The sequence below is a fragment of the Pelophylax lessonae genome (assembly GCF_965119305.1).
Source record: "Pelophylax lessonae genome assembly, chromosome: 11".
Classification (NCBI taxonomy): domain Eukaryota; kingdom Metazoa; phylum Chordata; class Amphibia; order Anura; family Ranidae; genus Pelophylax; species Pelophylax lessonae.
This window is the reverse complement of record NC_138778.1, coordinates 96,920,136-96,943,244: the sequence shown is the minus strand read 5'-3', so window position 1 is coordinate 96,943,244 and position 23,109 is coordinate 96,920,136. Positions and strand designations below refer to the sequence as shown.

The window sequence follows — 23,109 nt, the reverse complement described above, 5'->3', positions numbered from 1 at the left end:
AGAATAGCAGTTTATACAGAACAGTATGTGGGTGTGAGGCACTGCATGTATGTAACAGATAAAATGAAGAACCATAAAGGATTTTACTTTTAAGGTAGGAAAAGGGAGAGCATGCTCCTTGTGTAGAGCTTAAGAGTTCAGTGGACTGCTAAACTGGGGAGGGCCCAGCATAGACTATACCATGCATAAGTCACAGTAGAGGGCAAGAGTAATCAGGGCGCTCTCAGCGGGCCGGTCTTGGGGTAGGCAGGGAGAGGAAAGAAAAAAAGGGGTGGGGGAGGGGTGCGAACCAGCATGAGTAGGGAGTTGTGGGGCGGTGGAGGAGGATGGTGGTTAGAGAACCTTTATGCCTCATACACACGCAGCGATTATCGGCCGACCGATCGTCCGACTTTTGTCCAGAGTGGTGTTTTGTTGGTTGGAATGTGCCTAGACTGCACACAAATTTTCTCGGCCAACACAAATCTACTTCAGAAGTGATGTCATGTGCTGGTTTACTTTCCGTGTGTTTTTTCTTCTCTGAGCATGCCCAGTCTTGCTCATCAGATTTTTGTCTGCCGAAATCTGTACTGACTGACGGAAAATCGGCCGTTGTGTTGACGGCCAACAAAAATTTTATAGCCTGCACACCAGATTTTATTCGGCCGAAAAGTCAGAGTCGGTTGTCGAAAGCATCATACTAACAAGCCGAAAATCGGCCGATCGGACGTTGGCCGAAAATTCCCGGCCAATAATCGATGCGTGTGTACGAGGCATTCGTTTGTTAAAAGGCAAGAAATGTATGCATCAGTAATTCTCTATTGCCAATAAAACCAAAAATTACAGAATCTTGTAGTGGTATATCTGAGATGACTGGTGAGATCTTCCATCAGCATAATGTCATTAACCCTTTTAAACCGTTGTTTTATCATGGGGGTGCAGGATGTTTCCAAATTGCAGGAATTTACCATATAGATCAAGACTGAGTGCCTGTAAGTCCCAAAGGAAAGTTAATATGATGAAATAAGAAGAATCCTGGGCATTTAAATTTTGGGTGGTCAGTGAATTGCTGCATAATGGAGTGACCTTGTCCCCAGAACCTGTCAAGTTTGGGACACGACCAAAAGATATGGAGAAGATGTCCACCTCTGCTGCCACTGGGAAAAAACAATGGAGTGCCTGCGATGTCCGGTACCAACAAGTCATGGCTTTATATTCAGATTCTTGATATTTACTACAGATTGAGAATTTTGTACATAAGGTCAAGATCCTGGACATCTCCCTCTGGGTGAATACACAGCCAATGTTTCTCTCCCACTGAGCCAGGAAGGGAGAAGGAGAGGAGAGGTCATCCTGCTAAAGTAGAGGAATAAAATATGTCAAGCTGATCCTGTTTGGGAACATTCCCTCTTAAAGGGAGGCGGGAGGGAATGAGGCTTAAAAATTACATAGCTGTTTCTGCCTCCAAAGGTCCAACAAGGAACGAGTTGGGGGGGGGGGGGGTAGCAGGGGAATTAATTTATGGTTGAGGATAATGTTGGACTTGAAATAAGCTGATCTCTCTGAAAGCTATTAATGAAGAATCCTGAACACCTGGTAGGAAGGCATTATTCCCTATCATAGGAAACAAAGAAGAAGGGGTCAGAGATAGCTCACTTTTGCACAAAAAGGTTTTAGCTAAGGTTGAGGTAGGCTTCAGAGTCGGGTGGGATTTAAACTCTTGCAGGGGTTGGCAGTGAACACCACGGTAGCGTATGTAAGGGAGTGGAAATACATTACTGTTCAATAGCGACCTACAGTTTGGTTTGGCAGTGGTGAAACCAATCAACGAGACTATTTAAATGAGAAGCCGAATAGTAAAGTTTAATGTCGGGGACGATAATGATCTCTAATAAGAGATAATGTTAACCAAACCCAAAATTATGTACTTATAGCAACTGGTAAATTCAGTATTATTATTGCAAATAAAAAAAAATTTGTTGCAATATCATATCCAGCAGGGCTACTGATGAACACTACACATTAGTGTAATTGAGTTACAGTATCAGGTGAGTGGTTAATGGTTGTCGATTTTAAAATCACCCTTCTGTTTTTGGAAGGAACTGTTTTTCTGTTTTTCAGTTTCCTAGTAAAAATAAAAAGCAGAAATAATAATTAGACACTGAAAAGAAATAATCTTCAATCAACAACCTTTGCAATTAGCCATTTTCCCTGGTAGAAATTGAATGTGAGCCTAAATGGTATATTCGTAATAAAAATAAAAAAAACTGTATTTAGTGCCAGTTGACCAAAGTTATTCTCTGATGATAAACACACTGGAGCAGTTAAAGAAAAAAAGCCTAAAAATAGAAAACTAGTGCAGCCACCACTTAAGGACTAGTAAGCTACAATATATTATATTTTTGTTTTTGGGTTTAATACTGGTTTGAAGCACAATCTTAGTACAAACCTTCTTAGTATAAAAAAAAAAGACTAAGACGAAGAGGTAGTTGCCATTTCAAATGTAGAGCAGTACTTTAATATTAAAATATTACAGAAATAGACAAGTAAATGTGAAGATATCAATTTGACCAGATGGCTTACATGCACAAGTCTTGAAGAAACCAAGCTCTGTTACTGCTAAGTCTTTGTTTCTAATTTTAGAGACTCTTTAATGACTGGCTTGGTACCAATGGATTGGCATAAAGAAATGTGTTACCTTTATTTAACAGGGGATCAAGGTCACCCAGGAACTATTGACTTGTATGTTTAAGGTCTGTTGTAGGGAAGATATTGGAGGGGAAAGTACAGAACCCCATACAAGAGCATATAATAATATTATAAGTATTGCAAGCATTGATAACCGGATAACAGATGCTGGTAAACAAATCCTATTTCCTTTTATGTGGAAGTAAGCTGAAACTTGGACAGAGAGATAGCTGTTAATGAAGTATATTTAAACTTTGCTAAAGCACTTGACATGGTTTCTCACAGACGGCTAATGTGTATGGTTTATTGATTTTAGTTCGAAAAATTTATAGAAAAATCCTTTAAAGGTCACATCCAAAACTCCTGAGCAATGAATCATGCCGTGGATAGTCTAAGATTTTATAGTGTATGTATAGTCAAAAATTTTTATTTTATCATTTTGGATTTGGTTAAACCCCTTCCCGTTTATTTTTTGCTGTCATTGTTATATTGGGGAGATTTTCCTTCACTCTCTGTGCTGGTGACACAACAGGAAGTGAGAGGAAACCACTCCAAAATGAGGGGAAATCTCCTCTTTGACAGTTGCCACAGGAACAGATGTCCTTATTAGTAGATTTCCCCTCACCTCTTGTAATGGTGGTAACTGTAAATTCTTTAACCACTTATGGGCCGCCTACCATGTATTTACATAGCTACTTTGACGTTAAATACCGGGGTTATGGCAGAAGATAGCTGCCATAACCCCAGTATTTTATTAAACGGCGGCGGTCTGCTTTGGCATAAAAGTGGTCCCAGCGGCACATTCGCCGCGGGATCACCTTTATGGGTGGCGGGAGAGGTCCTTTCCCCTCCTAGGCAGGAAGTCGAGTGAGGGCAAGCTGGCCCCCACTCGACTCTATGGCCTTGGAGGACCGGAGTGATGCCATACGTCGCACCAAGCCTAACGGCCTTAAAGGGCCCATTTTTTTTTTTTTGCTTTTTAGTGTAGATGTGAGATCAGAGGTCTTTTTGACCCCAGATCTCACGTTATCTCAGGACCTATCCTGCTTATTCCTATTACAAGGGATGTTTACATTCCTTGTAATAGGAATAAAAGTGATCAAAAACATTTTTCAAAAGGGACAGTGTAAAAATAAAAAATAAAAGGTAAAATAAATAAGAAAAGAAAAAAAAAATTTTAAGCGCACCGTCCCTCTGAGCTCGCGCGCAGAAGAGAACGCATACACAAGTTGCGCCCACATATGTAAAAGGTATTCAAACCACACATGTGAGGAATTGTCGTGATTGTTCGAGCGAGAGCAATTATTCTAGCCCTAGACCTCCTCTGTAACGCCAAACTGGTAACCTGTAGAAATGTTTAAAATGTCGCCTATGGAGATTTTTAAGTACCAATGTTTGTCGCCATTCTGTGAGTGTGCGCAATTTTGAAGCATGACACGTTGGGTATCTATTTACTCAGCATAAGATTATCTTTTACATTATAGAAAATAACTGGGCTAACTTTACTGTTTTCTTATTTTTTAATTCATAAAGTGTATTTTTTCCAAAAAAATTGCGTTTGTAAGACCGCTGCACAATTACGGTGTGATATAAAATATTGCAACGATTTCCATTTTATTCTCTAGGGTCTTTGCTTAAAAAAAATATATAATGTTTGGGGGTTCTAAGTAATTTTCTAGCAAAAATTACTGATTTTAACTTGTAAACAACAAGTGTCAGAAATAGGCCTGGTCCTTAAGTGGTTAATTCCATGTCACCTTATATCTTGGTGGCAATGGAAAGTAGGACAAGTAGTGAGGGTGAAATTACTTAGCAGGAACACAGACAGCAATACAAATATAACGGAAATCGAATCCATTCCTACTCTATCCAAAACGAAACCAAAATGTTTATGGCTATACATACACTTATACTGTACTTATCTTTAGTGGGCCATTACGCCCTCGTCTGCATTCATGTAACGTCAGATTTTTACGTATACAGCTGAGATTTACAGTGATCTTTCTCAAAATTTCCATAGATTTACAGTGATCTTTCTGTGTTTGTACCATATTTATTTTAACTCCTTTGGTTTTTTTTTTTGTTGTTTTTTTTAGATACCGTCCTTAATCTCAAAATGTGGTCCTCCATTACCTTCACCCCCAGCAAGTCCTGTGCCTTCCTGTAATGCCTTGGGTGGTAGGTAGAATTTATGATATCTTTATGCAGTGGAAACGCTAGTAGTAAAGTGGTTGTAAAGGCACAAGTTTTTTTTTTCCTTTCATGCATTCTATGCATTAAAAGTCGCAGCTCCATGTGTGTAAAAAACTTTAAACAATCCAGGCTAGGGTCTCTGGTCATTGAAGTACCCCCTTCCAATGTTAAGGTTGTAGTCGTGGACACAGAGGGGCTTCTCAACAACACCAATCATCGTTGTATTTTGGACTGTCGTATCTGCATGAAAGCAAGATAGAATGAAAAAGTTCCATTTGTCCTTCCACCTCACTGCAAGCAATTAATTATATTTTAAGCAGTATATTAAAGAAAATGAACTACCCAACTTGTGCCATCATCCAAAATAATATAGAGAATGGGAGTTTGTGGGGAATCTTGGGCTGGAAAACCAAAACCCAAATTGATTCCTCACAAAAACAAATGACTGGACTTTCTGAGGCACATCATGAAATGAATAATAGTGACTCGCAAATTCTTTTAAAACATAGTTTTATTACGAAATAAGATTACAATAAAATTAGTTGAAGGGACAGGGTGTCCTAACAAAACATGTAAGACATGTGTGAAGACAGTGAGTTTGTTTAAAAACGAATAACCCAAAACTATTTTTACCCATGTAGTCTACTATTGACGAATGGGAAAATAGTGTGGGGTTATTATAAGTTCACAAAGTTATTGTTGAAATAACATCATAAGATACATAATCACATCTGATTTTTGGGTCTACGCGTTTCGCAGCGTGCTTCTTCAGGACCGTATTTATACATCAGAAGTTTCTGTAGTAGGGTGTAGCCAACGTCTCCCAGGCAAGCATAGAGGACGCCAGAGAAAAGGGGAAGATGTCTTGACTTATGCCTATATGGTATAGACCTTTTTAGAATAAACCCTTAACCGTGTAAAAATGTACAGGTGGGGTAGACTCCGGATTGGTAAATCCTGGGGTCAATGCAAGCCCTCAAGATATCTGAGATTTTAAATATAGTAGCGGACAGGACGGGACTGTATATTGTATATCATCCAGAAGTGGGGGAGGGACAAGATAATATATCTTTCCAAAATAGTTGATGACCAAATAAAGGTATATTTAGGTCATTTAACTCTCAAGGGAAGCCGAACAGCAGCATCCTAGTAGATCGCCCAGTGTATGGACTGCCAGTATTTGTTTGAGTCGTATTTATAAAAGCTGATTGGTTCCACTAAAAGAGCAATAGTCCCCCAAATAGCTGGAAGTCAGAGCTGGAGGTTTCAGGCTGATATGTTTGGTATCTGCCGCATGTCCCGCCGCTATTTTAAGCAGGCTCTCTCCCCCTGTATAAGTGAGACATTTACAAGCCCTTGGGGGAAGCCCCCGGCATAATAGATCGCACGGTGCCACATGCGCCAATTCCAAATTCAAAAATGAGTCCAAAAAGTGGCACGCTTGTGTATCAATTGTCCATGTACAAGTGGCACCCCTTTCCAAATAAGGGTGACACCAATTCCCAACAATCTTGTCGCTGCTCCCTATGTAGTCTGGGCAGTTGGGGGGCTCCACGCTGCTCTCTTTTTCCTCTTAAATCAGGAAAGTCCATGTGTAGCCTGTTGGCCTGTCACAGAGCTTAAACATTTTGACCCCATATCTGGCACGCTTGCTGGGAGAAACTGTTTGAAAACAAGGTGGCCAGAAAAACCTAATCAGGGACTCATCTATGCAGACAGCTTGTTGTGTGTATACAAGGCTGCAAATTTTGGGTTCAAGTGGTTTACGAGGGACGAATTTTGTGGAGCTAATTATATCCAAGGTCACTCCGAGGACAACAGAGTTCATTGTCGTAGCAGTGCATAAAACTCAAGATTTGCTCGTATCTAGTCCTGGCCATGGCAGCAGAGAACACAGGCATATGATGAATTGGGTCAGTGGACCAATATGACCGCAACTCATTCTTTTTAGTAACGGGAGGGATAGGCCTAGAAAAGTCCTAAATTCAGAAACTGTGATAGGTTTTCATGCGAATTGTCTGGCAAGGGTTACGTATGGGTTTGTGGTGATAAATTGATTGGCATATAAATTGCTTTGGTCCACAATAGATCCATATAGATCTTCCGTGAAAAATAGCTAAAAAAAAACCAAGGGGAGTTAAATTTCCACCTGAATTCTGGGTTGGGCAGTAAACGGGAGAAGTACAGGGGCTGCATAATCTGTGGGTTGCTAAACAGGATTTGCAAGTGCATCAGGAAGGGCACTATGGGCCTGTGTTTGAATTCTTGATGTCTGCAAGGCACTACTGATGCTAGCCACCACATCAGCTTAAACTGCACTTATGAGATTCACCACATCACCAAGTGTTACTGCAGTGCTGTTTTATCTATGACCAGGATGTACTAGGCCACTGGTGCTCGCCAGTTCACCAGAAGGTAGAGCGGCACTAGTACTGGCACTGTGCTGCATACGAGAACCATGCGATTGTAGCACCTCAGCAACCTGGGAGTGGGGTCGGGTAGCCTGACCTTAGCAGGGACCACTACTCTATCCTCAGAGCTATCTTTCAGGGTGCCACTGCTCTGTACAGGTTCGAATACTAAGCCTGATTCTGACAGTGAGGATTGCCCATCACTCTGATCTGTCATGCTCAGTATTCTGTAGGTCTGTTTACTAGTGTACCTTTTGTTTGACATTTTGGCCAAAACATTTATAGGTACCTAGTGTGACTCACAGGTAAAAAAGCACTAACAAGAAAAGGGAATAAAGCTTTGTAGGACTTTACTGGTACTAGAATGAAAATATATGTCAATGTATGTCAATAATATAAAACATCAAGGTTTATTACAAAATCTTTAAAAAATTCACACAAAAACATGAAGTTTTGCTCTCATAGTAGATATGGATGATATATCTTAAAAAAATGTCTCTGCTCAACATCCAAGAGGTCGGTGCGTTTCACATTAAGTCACTTCTTCAGGACCTTTTTACCTTGGCAGCAAAGAGATATATCCTATTCAAAAAAATAAGAAACTTAGAAATACATTATACATAGGTCTTGTATGTTTCAAAGCATAGCATGCAGTGCCCATAACATAACTTACATAACCACTCAAGAGCCTTAGTAATGATGGCCGAATGACTTGTAAAGGCACAGTTTGCGGTGTATAGTTTATACTTTTCTAAAGGACCAAAAACAGTGTGATAATATTGGGGTAGTTCATTGACTACCCTGCGCTAGCGTAGGAGGGATGATAAGGCGATATTATCTAAAGCCAACTCTAACAAGAAGAACCATAAAATGCCAATAGCCAACCTAAAACACATTTAGGGTAATAGCGTCAAAACGGGCATAATACAAACTACAGTGTAGTAATAAATTTACGGTGGGAAATACATTTAAAAAAGCAAAACTAAACTCCAACATAAAAATGCATATTAATACTATAGAAAAGGCCTTCAAAAAATATAAGGCTGAGGGGTCATTGGCAGCATTCAAACATTACAAAGAGTGCAATAAGAAATGTAAAGGCAAAATCAAGGCGGCTAAAATAGAACACAAGAGACATATAGCGGAAGACGGTAAAAAAAAAAAAAAAAAAAACAAGAAATTCTTTAAGTATATAAATAGTAAGGAAGCGAGACCACAACACATTGGCCCCATAAAAGACGATGAAGGGAAGCTGGCCACAGAGGACAGAGAGAAGGGGAAAGTGTTAAATAATTCCTTCTCTTCAGTCTTCACAAAAGAAATGGGGGGCTACACTAACCCAGCTTGTAATGCTAAATTAAATAATACACCTCAGGAAGTACTGCCATGGCTAACAGAGGATAGACTTATAACTAAACTAGAGAAACTTAACATACATAAATCACGGGGACCAGATAGCTTGCACCCGAGGGTTCTTAAAGAGCTCAGCCAGGTGATAGCCAGACCCTTATTCTTGATCTTTAAGGATAGTCTACAGATGGGTATGGTGTCAGCTGATTGTAAAAAAGCCAAAGTGGTACCAATATTTAAAAAGGGGCTGAGATATATCCCGGGTAACTATAGACCTGTCAGCCTAACATCTATAGTCTGCAAGATTTTGGAGGGGATGTTAAGAGACTACATACAAGATTTTAGTAATGAAAACGGTATTATTAATAATAATCAGCATGGATTCATGAAGAATCGTTCTTGCCAGACCAATCTATTAACCTTCTACGATGAAGTGAGTTGCCATCTAGAAAAAGGAAAGCCTGTGGATGTGGTGTATCTGGACTTTGCAAAGGCATTTGACACAGTTCCCCACAAACGCTTACTGTACAAACTAAGGTACATAGGTATGGACCATAGGGTGATGATTAATAGGAAGTACTCGGATTGGGCGGGTGTGGAAAGTGGGGTCCCCCAGGGTTCTGTCCTGGGACCAATCCTGTTTAATGTATTCGTAAACGACCTAGAGGAGGGGATATCCAGCACAATCTCGGTATTTGCGGATGATACTAAACTAAGCATGCCAACATCTGCAATGCAGGATGTGGAAACCTTGCAAGCAGACCTGAACAAAATAATGGGGTGGGCAACTACATGGCAGATGAGGTTTAATGTTGAAAAATGTAAAGTAATGCACTTGGGCATCAGAAACACGAAAGCAAGCTATTCACTAGGGGGGGGGACCTCTTGGTGAATCTAAGATGGAAAAGGACCTGGGGGTACTAGTGGACAACAAGCTTGGCAGTGGCATGCAATGCCAAGCCGCTGAAAGCAAAGCCAGCAAAATACTGGCATGTATAAAAAAGGGGATTCACTCCAGAAATAAAGAGATTATTCTCCCACTCTACAAAACTTTGGTCCGGCCACATCTGGAGTATTCCATCCAGTTCTGGGCACCGGTCCTCAGAAGGGATGTGCTGGAGCTGGAGAGAGTCCAGAGAAGGGCAACAAAAATAATTAGGGGAATGGAGGACATCAGCTATGAGGAAAGACTACAGGAATTTAACTTATTCTCTCTGGAGACACTTGAGGAGGGATAGGAATATCAATGTACAAATACTGTACTGGTGATGACCCTAGCATAGGGAACAAACTATTCAGAGAAAGGGAATACAATAAGACACGTGGCCACTCACTAAAACTAGAGGAAAAACGGTTTAACCTTAAAAATACGTAAAGGGTTCTTTACTGTCAGAGCAGTAAGGTTGTGGAATTCTCTTCCACAAACAATAGTATCAGCAGGGAGCATCGAGAGTTTCAAAAAACTATTAGATGGGCACCTTAAAGACCACAACATACAGGAGTATACAATGTACGGTTAACTGCAAACACATACACACATCATGGGTTGAACTGGATGGACTGATGTCTTTTTCCAACCTCACAAACTATGTAAATAAGGAAGTAATATACCACAATTTTAAATATTTACCCATTCTTATATGCAGATAGGTGTCAATAAGACAACAAGACATATGCCGTGACGTCTCCACACGCCAAGACTTATACACCTATGAGACATGAGGAGACATATACCACTGTATCAATCAATGCTAGAGTGTATCCATACCATTCCTAAACCGACAGTAGTGTTCGCACCTGTCACCATCCAGCAATGTTCTTGGCCATCTGCCACCATATCAGCAAATGCGCCTTTTTATATGTCTCCACAATTAGTGACATCATGAGTCTGTACCCAGTCGGCCGATGATTCCACACTCAATGGTGGGAAGGGCCAAATCATGCATTGGGCTAGAACAGCCCATATCTGGTCCTGTACACCATCTTCCTTGAGCGGACTGACCAGCCACTCCCACCCATGATCAACTCCTATCCGACGCCACTCCATCTACACTGCACATGCAGCGATGGTGTACGCATGCGCAGCATAGACACGGACGAACCTGCACATTGACATCGACTGACGGACTGATATCAGGCCGCCAACAGGGACAGCCAGTCACGCAAGAGGAGGGCAGAGGAGGAGCCCAGATCAGGTGGCCATCCCACAATAACCAAAACATCCAGAGGCCTCAATTCACCTATAGACCCACAATCTCAAACTGACGCTACATCAGTAGTCTCAAAGATCACATAGAATTGGATCCCCATGATACTCCACCACCACAACTCCACCACCTTAGGAATAACGATGAACAATATTGTACCATCAATTCCCAGCTATGAACCGAACATGGGATCACATACAGTTATATTGAATGCGAATGGGTCATCATCACCAGCATGACCCCGAGCGTCATGCAGGGGCACAACATACATGGTTATGAGCATATATGACTAGACCCTTGTCAAATCTAACATTGTTCACAAAATAAACTAATACAAGACCAAAGATTAAAAAAAACAACAAAACAAAAAATTAAAAAGAAAGAAGAAAATATATAATAATAAAATGGCCCAATAATAATACACAATGATCTACAAATTCAAAATAGCCCTAAATATGATGTCATTTATGACTCATGACAGGTTTGGGTATTACAAAAAGGGCTTATAACGCAGAGCACCATTCAGGCCAGGTGCTGTTGTGGAATAAAGGTAATACTGTATATCCATATTGCCTCCCTTTGTTATCAAAATTCCTCCCGCCTAGGGTCCTCTAGAATTTTCTCTAGGATAGTGAATTTTATTATTGATGTACCATGGCCATGTTTTATTGCCACATGCCTTCCAAAGGGGGTATACAGGAGGTTTTTCCTAAAATAGTAGACATGATCATATATTATCTTCCAAAAATTCCTTATTGTTTTGCCAATATAGAATGCTCCAGACCTGCAGAACATAATGTACACTACCCCAGATGTTTGGCAGTCCACATAATGTCCCACGGTGTAAGTGCAACCATTCGGGAAAGTATACGTGGATCTTTACAGGATTCATTCACAATATTCACAGGCGCCACATTTACACATTCCATGCCTGCTATCCTTCGCTACAGGTGTCTCCTGAAAATGACTCCGAACTAACCGATCTCTTAAGGATCTTCCCTTCCTGTAAGTTACCTGTGAATATCCCCTAATATATTTACACAATATGGGATCACTTGTTAAGAGGTGCCAGTGCTTGCGTATGGCACCCTCAACCAATTTGTGATGACTGGAAAAAGTGGTGATGATTCACTTCACTGTTTCCTGCTGTTTTGGTTTTGGGTGTCCAAACAGCATATCATGTCTGTCTGTCTTTTTGTTTAGCTCTATTATAAGGTTTTATAAGGGTGGTTTTGGTATATCCTCTCAACAGGAGCCTAGACCCTAGTGATTCTGCCTCTCTTTCAAATTGTTCTTCAGAAGAGCAATTGCGCTTTATCCGCAAATATTGCCATTAAGGTATGCTCCTAATAGGGGGCTTAGGATGAGCGCTTGCTGCAGGAAGTATGGTATTTCCAGCCGTGGGTTTCCTATACAGGGATGTTCCCAACATGCCATCCTTTTGTTTAAATATGTTGATGTTGAGAAAGGGCAATGTAGACAAATCACATTGCATAGTAAATGTAAGAATAAACCTGTTCTTGGCTAAACATTCCATGAACCCCTCCAGGGCGGCCCTATCGGAATTCCATACTATAAAAACATTGTCGATATATCTATACCAAAGGTAAAAAAGCAACTGGTTTTCAAGAACTGTTTGAAGCGCTACAAAAAAATGGAACTGCTAGCACTAGCAGAGATCAGGCCTGACTTGCTAATGCTGCCGTTTTGTGTACTGTGTATCGGAAGTGACAGTGATCTACTGACACTGCACTTGTTGAGGGGGGGAGGAGCTAAACACAGGTACTGGCAGGTGTTGGGGCTGATCCTGCTAACACTGCGTTATTGTATTGGAGGAGGCTAGTATAGTTCTGATCTGATCAAAGATATTGATCCGTTCAAACTATACTAGTAATGGAGATATATAGTGTGTGTGTTAGTGTTACTGGCAATCAAAGGGTTAAAATTTATTAGTGAATATGTGGTGGGAAATCTGACACTGTCAGGGAATGACACTAACTGACAGGAACTGGCATGACCGGTGACACTGATACAGCGATCAGAAAAAAGAACGGTACACTGTACTAATGACACTGTGACAGGGCATGAAAGGGTTAACTGGGAGTGATCAGGGGGTTAAAACTTTATTAGGGAATATATTGTGGGTACCCTGACCCTAGCTGGGACTGCCGCTAATGCTATCTAGCGTCACCAGTGACACTAAATACAGCAATCAGTAAAATATCTGTACACTGTACCTAATGACACTGTGACAGGGAGTGAAAAGCTTAACTGGGGGGCGATCAAGGGGTTAAATGTGCCTAACTGTGTGTTCTGGTATCAGTGTAGTGCTTGTACTCACTGTAGATTCTCTCTTCTTTCATTCTGGAATCGAAAAGGGCTCCAGGAGAGAACATTGAACCATTTAGTGTGCCTGTGTTTACATTACACAGGTACAGGATGTTCTGCCATTTGTCAGAACCGATCAGCAGGTCCAGGCCATAAATCATTGGCCTGGACCTGATGATTGATCGGTTCTGAATCTAAGCCGATCCCTGCCGAGCCAGCGGACACACACACACATACCCTTTACCCGCAGAGGCGAATCACATACAGGTACGTGGTTTGAACAGAGAGGCCGTCCTGCTGTAGTAAATGTTCATGGGGTAGTCCAGAAGTGGTTAATTTTTTGTGAAATGGTACAAACATTTTTCAGAGCAATTATGTTGCTTAGATAGGCTTGCTGCTAAAAAAAAAAAAAAAAGTACCTGCAAAGGAGAAAGTGCCTGCACCACCAAACACCAAGTGCTCCACTGAAGTCTCTGAAACGGACACTTTCAATCATTTGATCTCCTAATATGTGCAGAGTGTGCACATTCCAACTCTTACATCGCTACTGTGTCCTTTAGTGAGTGCCTCTTTGGGGAATCCTTTGACAAATTCATCAAGGAAGGAACTGAGGGGAAGGTACTCTTATACAAAAAGAAAAAAAGCTAAATTCTCCTACTCTTAAGGCATCCACCTCTACTCTACAAAAGAAGATTTCCCTCCTCCCTTTTTTACGTTTTAACCTTCCAGCTTCAGATCACAGGAAAGCAGATTTAATGACTCACTTGCACCAACTTTAGGCAAGGAATGGTTGTACCAGTTCCTTCAGAAGAATGGTTTCAAGGTTTCCTTTCAAACTTATGTAGAATCCTGAAATTAAATGGAGACATCTGCCTGGTACTGGACTTAAAATCCCTAAACAGATTTCTTTGTGTACTGAAATTTTAGTTGGAACCTAGAATCTGTCATTACTTACTTCAAACAAGGGAACTTTCTTGCATCAGTAGACATACATGATACCTATGTCCATATTCCCATCAAAGAAAGTGTTTTGCATTTTGTTGCCATTAACCAGCAATGGTTTGGAGCTCTCCTCTGCACCCTGAGTGTTCTCAAAAGTGCCTGCCCCACTTCTGGCTCTTCTACAGACCCAGGGTATTCTTGTCACAGGTTACCTGGGTGATATTTTGCTGAAGGACACCCCAAACAGGACCTTGTTTGCCAACATCCAAAGGTACATCCAGTTCCTGCAAAACTTTGGCTGGGTAATCAACTTTCCAAAGTATGCACTCCAGACCTCACACTGCCTGGAGTACCTGGGTCTAATCTTGGAAATACTGGACCCTCTGCACACTGCTATACCCTTTCAAGCAAACCTTGCAATAAAGAAATAGGGAAATTTAGTTCACATATATTGCAATACATGTTTACCACTTTACCCCCGCTCACATTGCTGCTACTGCGGCAATGTGGCTCGTTATCATCCAGCGACGTAGACCTACGTCGCTGGACTCCTCCCCTTGTGGGCGGCGCGCGCATGCCGCCGGAGGCTCGCTCCCGCTGTTTTCAGTCACAGCGGGAGTCGGGGCAGGGGAGGAGCGGCGATAATCACCGCCGCTCTTCCCCGATCGTCGGGGAATCGAGTGTGGAGATCCGCCCGCTTGTGTAAACAAAGCAGGCGGATCTCCTAAGTGACAGGCAGGGACAGATTGCAGGGTTCAGCATAGCTGAACCTGCGATCTGTCCCTGTGTCACTCAGTCACCTCCCCCCACACATGTCAGTAAGCACCAGGCATACATTAACCCCTCCCTCTCCAATAAAGTTAACCCCTTCCCTGCCAGTGTCATTTTTACAGTAACAGTGCATATTTATAGCACTGATTACTGTAGTAATGTCACTGGAATCCCACAAAAGTGTCAAAAATGTCAGTCAAGGGTCCGATCTGTCTGCCGCAATGTCGCAGTCCCGCAAAAAAATCGCAGATTGCCGCCATTACTCGTTAAAAAAAAACACCAAAAATGACAGAAATCTTTCCCTTAGTTAGTAAACGCAATAATGTTTGCGCAAACCAATCAAAATACGCTTATTGCGATTTTTTTTACCAAAAATATGTAGCAGAAAACAAATTGGCCAAAAATGATAAAAAAAATTTGATTTTTACATTTTTTTGGGGAATTTCATATAAAAAAAATGTGAAAAGTGTTGTTATTTTTGCAAAATTGTCGTTTTTTTTTTGTTTATAGCGCATGATCAAAAAATCACACAGGTGATCAAATACCACCAAAAGAAAGCTCTATTTGTGGGAAAAAAAGGACATCAAATTAGTTTAGGTACAGCGTCGCACGACCACGCAATTGTCCGTTAAAGTCACACAGTGCCGAATCGCAAAATAGGGCCTGGTCAGGAAGGGGTAAAATCTTCCGGGGCTTAAGTGGTTAAGGAGAGTTATAGGGCATCCTTTGATGTCTGTGTTTATGAGGGAAAAGTAATTCATCAGTAAAAAGTATACATTTCTAATCCTGAAGGAAATAGTTTTTTGCTAATAAACGTTTGCATGAAATACTTCTCAGAATCCAAAGGACATGTATATTTATATATTTATGTTATTTATATTTATAAGACAAAAACTAAATAGTTTGTTTTACTATCACTGTGGAACAAAAAATTGTTCTTTATGATTAAAGATCAGAATAATATACTGAACCATTGAAATCCGTTTTTTTTACTTTGTGTTCTTACAGAGGTCCAACCAAAAGTTGTTGGAAGATTTCAAGTCACAACTGCAATAGACCCCACAAAATGTAATACAACATGGGATATGAACAGCAGCCTTGATTTATCTCCGAGATCAGACACCACCCCAGAGCTGTATGAGACTGCTTCATCAGACACAGATATTAGCACAGATGAGGCCACAGAAGGAAATGTATCAGAATCTGGAATACTCACCCCTAGTGCCAATGTAGACTCACCTATGTGGGACCACGCTAGGAATCTTAGCTGGTCAGAATCGGAGGTTTGTGGCCAAAGCTGTGAGGGTCAATATTCTGGTGACACAGAAAGCTTGACTCCTGTAAGTAACATTGTAGAAGTATCAGACAGCTGTATATGTGTTTTCAATAACAACAACCCTACAGCAGAAGATGGATGCAAGGACATTGCTGACAATGAACAATGCATTCACAATGACCATGTTATGAATGAGGAAAATAATGTGGACAGCGTTTTAGTGTCAGCAAATGTGAAAGGTTCAAGGTCTTCTAGTGAAGAGGAAGACCAGGAAAGAACACCCCAGCAAATCTCCACAGTTCAGGTCTGGCTGCATTACACCAGAGGTATTGCCTATCTTAGCAGCGATGATACTGAGAGTGAAGATGAGGAGATATTTGAGGAGCTTCAACAGCTAAGACAGAAGTAAGTAGAGCTTTTCCAGTTCTTCCATTTTCTTCTGCCCGACCTGCCTAGGACTGCATAGTGTTTATATTTTGGTGAAATCTGGACATGCTCTAGCTAGTGAATAATTCATTTTCCTGCTGGTAGGAGAATGTATCTGAGGATTATTTTTACTTTTATGATGAGAAGCAGAGTTGTAACTAGAACCTTCAGGGCCCCGTTGCAAGAAACCATGAAGGGCCCCCCTGAATACCCCCCCCCCTTCCATCCGAGCTCTGGGCTTCCAGTTCTGGGAGGGCGTCCATGGACATCCCCCCAGAATCCTGCCTCCCACGTGTCCACTAGGGCGCACAACCAGCATACTCTGTAACTGCTGTGTTCTTCGGACAATTACAGTGGCCCTTTACTATGTGATCAGCTGATCACATGTACCAGACTTGTCAGTTATCGGCACTCCTTTCTTCCCACGCTGTGTCTGTGTGAGGAAAGGAGAGCCATTAACCAGTAAGACTGTCAGTACATTGTTTACACTGACAATCAGGGCTCTGCTCATCAGTGCTGCCTATCAGTGCTACCTATTAGTGCTCATCAATGCCACCTATCAGTGCCCATTAGTGCTGCCTATCAGTGCTTATGAATGCCGCCTATTGATGCCGCCTATCAGTGCTGCCTATCAGTGCAGATCAATGCCACCTATCAGTGCCCATTAGTGCTGCCTATCAGTGCTTATGAATGCCGCCTATTGATGCCGCCTATCAGTGCTCATCAATGCCACCTATCAGTGCCCATTAGTGCTGCCTATCAGTGCTTATGAATGCCGCCTATTGATGCCACCTATCAGTGCTGCCTATCAGTGCTCATTAATACCGCCTATCAGTGCTCATCAGTGCCCATCAGTGCCACCTATCAGTGCTCATCAATGCCCATCATTGCTGCCTATCAGTGTTCATCAGTGCTGCCTATCAGTGCCAGTTATCAGTGCTCAACAATGCTGCCTATCAGTGCCCATCAGTGCTGCCTATCTGTGCCACCTATCAGTGCTCATCAATGCTGCCTATCAATGCCCATCAGTGCTGCCTATCACTGCACCTATCAGTGCTCATCAATGCTGCCAGTCAGTGCTCATCAATGCTGCCTATCAGTGCTCATAAATGCCGCCTAACAGTGGTCATCAATGCCTCTGATCAGTGCTCATTAATGCTGTCTATCAGTGCCACCTATCAGTGCTCATCAATGCCGCCTATTAGTGCCATTTAGTGCTCAACAATGCTGCCTATCAGTGCCTATAAATGTCGCCTATCAGTGCCCATCAATGCTGCCCATCAGTGGCACTTATCAGTGCTCATCAATGCTGCCTATCAGTGCCCATCAGCAGTAATCTGAGCTAAAAGTGTCTCTCTCATACAGCTCAGACCCAGGGCCTTCACTGACAATCCCTCCTCCCTCGCACAGATAGGAGACAGCCGATCTGCTCCTTCTTCTCCCGCCCCTCTCCTGTGTGCACAGTGGGAAGGGTGAAGCTTGGTAGCTGAATATGATCTTTCAGATGCTGGGCTTCACACTTCCAGCAGCGTACACAGGAGAGTGGCGGGAGGAGAAGATCGGCTGTGTCCTATCCGTGCAAGGCAGGAGGGACTGTCAGTACAGGCTCTGAGCCAATCACAAACTGGGTGGGCAGGGGTGGCGCCCTCCTCTCGCAGTGACCGCCCCTCTTCTCCCCTCGCAGTGACAGAATGGCGGACAGGGTGGGTTCCCTCCTCTCACATTGACCACCCCTCCCCTTGCAGTGACAGAACGGCGCCCCCCCCACCCCCCACAGTGGTGGAACTCCAGAGCCCAGTCGCAAGTGCGACTGCTGCTACCCTGGTAGTCTCTCCTGATGAAAACGGTGTGTGAAGGTTAATTATCTTTGCCAACAGTTTAAGATTTTCATGGTTTAAAGAGCGCTAATAGTCTTGTTTTTAACTTTTGCAAGACAAGTAAGGCTGCATCATATAAAAATCATATGCAGCATACTGCACATTAACATCCCATGTTTTTCATACATTTAGATATAATGATTTGCATTATGACCATGTACTTACTGATGCCTTTTTTGTTTTGTGAATAGACACATGTCTGAAGTTCAGGTCTTACAAGCACTGCAGAAGAAAGAGATTGAGGAGCTGTATTATAAGATGGGAAAAGTGCCTCCTCCGGGTATTGTGTCTCCAGCAGCCATGCTGTCTAGTCGACAAAGGCGTCTATCAAAGGGCAGCTTCAATCCATCGAGAAGGAACAGCTTGCAGAGATTAGAGCTTCTACCAGCTGCTGGTATGAATGGAGAGATACTGTTATACTCACAACTTATGTTTTGCCTATTTATTTTGTACAGCCTCAGAGAGTGGAGTGTAAACTATGAGACCTAGACTGATATTTATTAATGAGAACTTAATGAGAATGAGGTCTGAGGGCCAATCAATGAACAAGTGGGAACATTAGTATAGCATACGCATATTAACCACTTTATCACCGGAGGATTTTCCTGCTTTACGTCCAGGCCACTTTTTGCAACTCGGCACTGCACGATTTTAACTGACAATTGTGCGGTCATGCAACGCTGTACCCAAATGAAATTTACGTCCTTTTTTTCCCACAAACAGAGCTTCCTTTTGGTGGTATTTGATCACCTCTGCGCTTTTCATTTTTTGCAATATTAATAAAAAAATAGCGAAAATTTTGCAAAAAAATTGACGTTTTCTACTTTGACAGTTAAAAAATATCCAATATATTCAATTTTTGTCATATATTTAGGCCAAAATGTATTTAGCTACATGTCTTTGAGAAAAAAATTCTCAATGAGCATATTTTTAACCCGATTTAAGACCGGAAGTTTTTACCCCATTCCTGACCAGGCTATATTTTGCGATTCGGCACTGCGTTACTTTAACGGACAATTGCGTGGTCGTGCGACTCTGTACCCAAATTAAATGTATGTCCTTTTTTTCCCCACAAATAGAGCTTTCTTGTGGTGGTATTTGATCACCTGTGCGATTTTAAATTTTTGAAAAAAAGAGCGACAATTTTGAAAAAAAAAAAACAATATTTTTTACATTCTGATATATAATATTCCCCAAAAAATGTATAAATCAAAGTTTTTTAACATTTTAGGCCAATTTGTTTTCTGCTACATATTTTTGTTAAAAAAAATCACAATAAGCGTATTTTGATTGGTTTGCGCAAAGGTTATCGCGTTTACTAACTACAGGAAAGATTTGTCATTTTTATTGTTTATTTTTTTTTTATTGACATTGCCGCGGACAGATCGGACCCCTAACTCACATTTTTGACACTTTTGGGGGTACCAGTGACATTACTACAGTAATCAGTGTTATAAATATGACACTGGCAGGGAAGGGGTTAACTTTATTGGTGATCAAGGGGTTAAATGTATGCCTCATGCTTACTGACGTGTGTGGGGGGAGGGGGTTGTGTGACACAGACACAGATCGCAGGTTCAGCTATTATGAATCCTGTAATCTGTAACTGTCTGTCACCCATCCAGTGTGTGTTAGTGTTTAGCAACAAATGGGCAAAAATCCTTTTCTGTAGAGGGAACTTTTGCAGTCTGTTTCAGTCTGTGAACCGAAACAATTATGATTTAAGTCTGAATGAATGTGTCAGACACAAATTACCAAACTGTAAAAGAGCACACAGGAGGGCGCAAGCACCTAGTGCATTACCAGAGGTTTATTAGATAAAAAACAAACAGCCAAATCCATCCTCACAAAAGTAGGAAATATATGAGCATAATAGTACACTAAAGCATGATCCGGTGCCGGTGTCCTGTGGCCTGACCTGATGCACCACTACATTGGAAAGCTGACACGTTTCGCAGACAAACCCCCTTCCTCATTTTCCTGTCACTTTAAATAGTTTGTTTGGACCAAGCTGGTCCAAACAAACTATTCCCTTCACTAAGTGCTGCACTGGCTCTAAGTACTGTATGAACTATATGTAGCTTCAGCTACTTAAAGAACACAGTGCTGGGTTCCAGATGTGAGACAGAGACTTCCTGTTTCACACCCGAAACACTAGAGAGTCAGTCTGAGTAGCACTCAGCCATTCATAGGGAGCTTTGTATTCTGTGAATGAATACAAAGCTTCCTCTGATTGGCTGAGGCGGAGAGGTGGGCAGATGACTTCACACTCTCTGACACACTAGAAATAATGGGAATTACAATGTGAAAATTAATATTTCTCTTTTGTTCATCGACGTACACAGCGCTTCATAAATCATACCTAGTGGGTTTTATTGCCTCCTCCAGGAGTAGGACTAGGCAGAACAAACCAGTTGTCCCAAGGGCTCATCTACCATCCTGCTTTACAGTCGCTGGTTTTAATGGCTTAGATATTGAAACCAGGTACTGAGGGATAGAGGTCTGTCTGGATCAGTGATCCCTACTATGGTGAAGGTGAGTAAGTCGTCTTCCAGCAAGATATGCCATCGTACGTGGAAAGCGAACATTTCTTGGTGTGAGTCGATTGGGGCTCATCCTCAATCCTTTTCTGTGGCTCGTATCTTAACCTTTCTTCAACAGGGGGTTGATCAGAAGTTGGCCTTGAGTACCATCAAGGGCCAGGTGTCAGCCCTGGCACTCTTCTTTTAGGGACCCCTAGCCACGCACTCTTTAGTTCGTACCTTCTTCAGTGAGTTCTACATGTGGCTCCACCTGTACGGTCTCTTTTGCCTCCATGGGAGATAAATTTAGTACTTTTGGTTCTCCAGAAACCGCCATTTGAGAGTATTTGGGAGATTCCCTTGCCTACGTTATCCCAGTAGGTGACATTCATGGTGGTTATTACCTCGGCCCGCAGGGTATCGGAATTGGCGGCAATATCCTTTCGCAGTCCCTATTTAGTGGTCCATAGGGATAAAGTGGTTCTGTCCATCATTGCTACCCAAAGTTGTCTCTATCTTCCATTTGAATGAGGACATTGTGTTGCCTTCCTTATGTCTTAAGCTGGCTCATCCCAAGGAATTTGCTTTGCATACCTTGGATGTGGTTCATGCAATTCACATGTATCTGGCAGCTACTGAGTCCTTTCGGAGGTCAGACTCGCTTTTTGTGGTTACGGACTGACCAAGAAAAGAACTGTCTACTTCTTCGGCTACGATCTCCAGATGGATCAGACAGACGGTGACTCAGGCCTATTCCATTAAAGGTCAGGTTCCCCCTTTCCCTGTCACGGCGCATTCTATTCAGGCGCTAAATGTGCTTCTTGGGCCTTCTGTCATTAGGCTTTAATATCGCAAGTTTTCAAGGCAGCCACTTGGCCGTCCGTGTATACCTTCTAAAATTCTATAAGGTAGATACTTTGGCATCTGTGGATGCTTTATTTGGCCGCAAAGTTATGCAAGCTGCTGTTTAAGAGGGGCTGTTCCCTCTTGAGGATTGTTTTTCCTTTTTTTTTTTTTTCAGACGGGGCTCCTGTGACCCGATTAAGGCTTCTGTGTGCTGGTTAAGGCCTCTTATGTTTAGCCTTGGGTTATTTTCCTCACCACTCATTTTCCTTTTGGCACTGCTTTGGATGTCCCACTAGTTATGATTTATGGAGCGCTGTGTCCGTCAATGAACAAAATTTTTTTTTATTTTTGTACTTACCATAAAATAGATTTCTCTGAGTTCATCACCGGACACAGCACCCACCCCTCTATGAAGTTCTGATACTTCTAATACTGCTTGCTACTAAACTGATTACCTAGAGCAGAGAGGAGGGTTATATACCAGCTGAGGACGGCCCATGAGCGTAGCAAGGTGTTTTTTGTTCAGCCTAGTCCTACTCCTGGAGGAGGCAATATAACCCACTAGTTAAGTTTTATGCAGCGCTGTGTCCGTCGATGAACTCAGAGAAATGGATTTTACAGTTAGTACAAAAATCCCATTATGGTTTTAAATTTGAACATGGATATGCTTTAGAGGGGATTTATACCTGATAATATTAAAGTAGATAAAATAATTTTATACAGAATTTCTACACATGGTAGGAGACATTAGCTAAGAGCTAAGATAAAACCACATAATAGGAGATGACCTTAGGCTATAAACTCTATAGTCTAGATCTTTGAGAATATTTTCTGTTAGCAGATACAGCCACTAGTAAATTAGTGCCAGTTGTAAGACTAGGAGTTTAAAAGAGGTGAAAAGAAGATGAAGGGGATAGATGATCACTCTATTTTTCTCGTTTTACCTCTTCCCATGGGCATACATACGCATGTTCTCTCTGGATGACTGCTGGGGGCTTGGCTCGCCCGGTTTGGTTCTCTCCGCCTCCACACACCGGCCATGTGAAGGATGCCGGTGGGGGGTGAGGCCTCTCCGGGGACCTGGCTTCCTGCAGCAATTTTTCTCTGACATTTTGTGTAATGCATTTTACTATATGGTCTTATGTACTGCGATTGTTGGTATTCACTCTTGAGGTTTCCATTGTCTATAATTTTGTATATGGACTGGTACTGTCGCTCTTGCCTGTTTTGTATGCCTTTTCCTCTCCTAATAAACATTGAATTTATAAAATAAAATAAAAAACTAGGAGTTTT

At 41.9% G+C, this 23,109-nt stretch overlaps 1 protein-coding gene and 1 long non-coding RNA gene across 3 annotated transcripts in view; one reads left to right on the top strand and one right to left on the bottom strand.

Moving 5' to 3' along the window:
- Positions 1-23,109, bottom strand: part of LOC309566786 — a 1,174,540-nt gene that overhangs the window by 831,229 nt on the left and 320,202 nt on the right. The window lies entirely within an intron of this gene.
- The window catches only part of WNK4 (WNK lysine deficient protein kinase 4), a 374,343-nt gene that overhangs the window by 336,201 nt on the left and 15,033 nt on the right, over positions 1-23,109 (top strand). For both annotated transcript variants that reach the window (XM_082272080.1, XM_082272079.1), the window contains 3 exons: positions 4,764-4,845; positions 15,878-16,550; positions 18,640-18,842. In XM_082272080.1, coding sequence (XP_082128206.1) covers positions 4,764-4,845; positions 15,878-16,550; positions 18,640-18,842 — 958 coding nt within the window. The remainder of the gene's footprint in view (positions 1-4,763; positions 4,846-15,877; positions 16,551-18,639; positions 18,843-23,109) is intronic.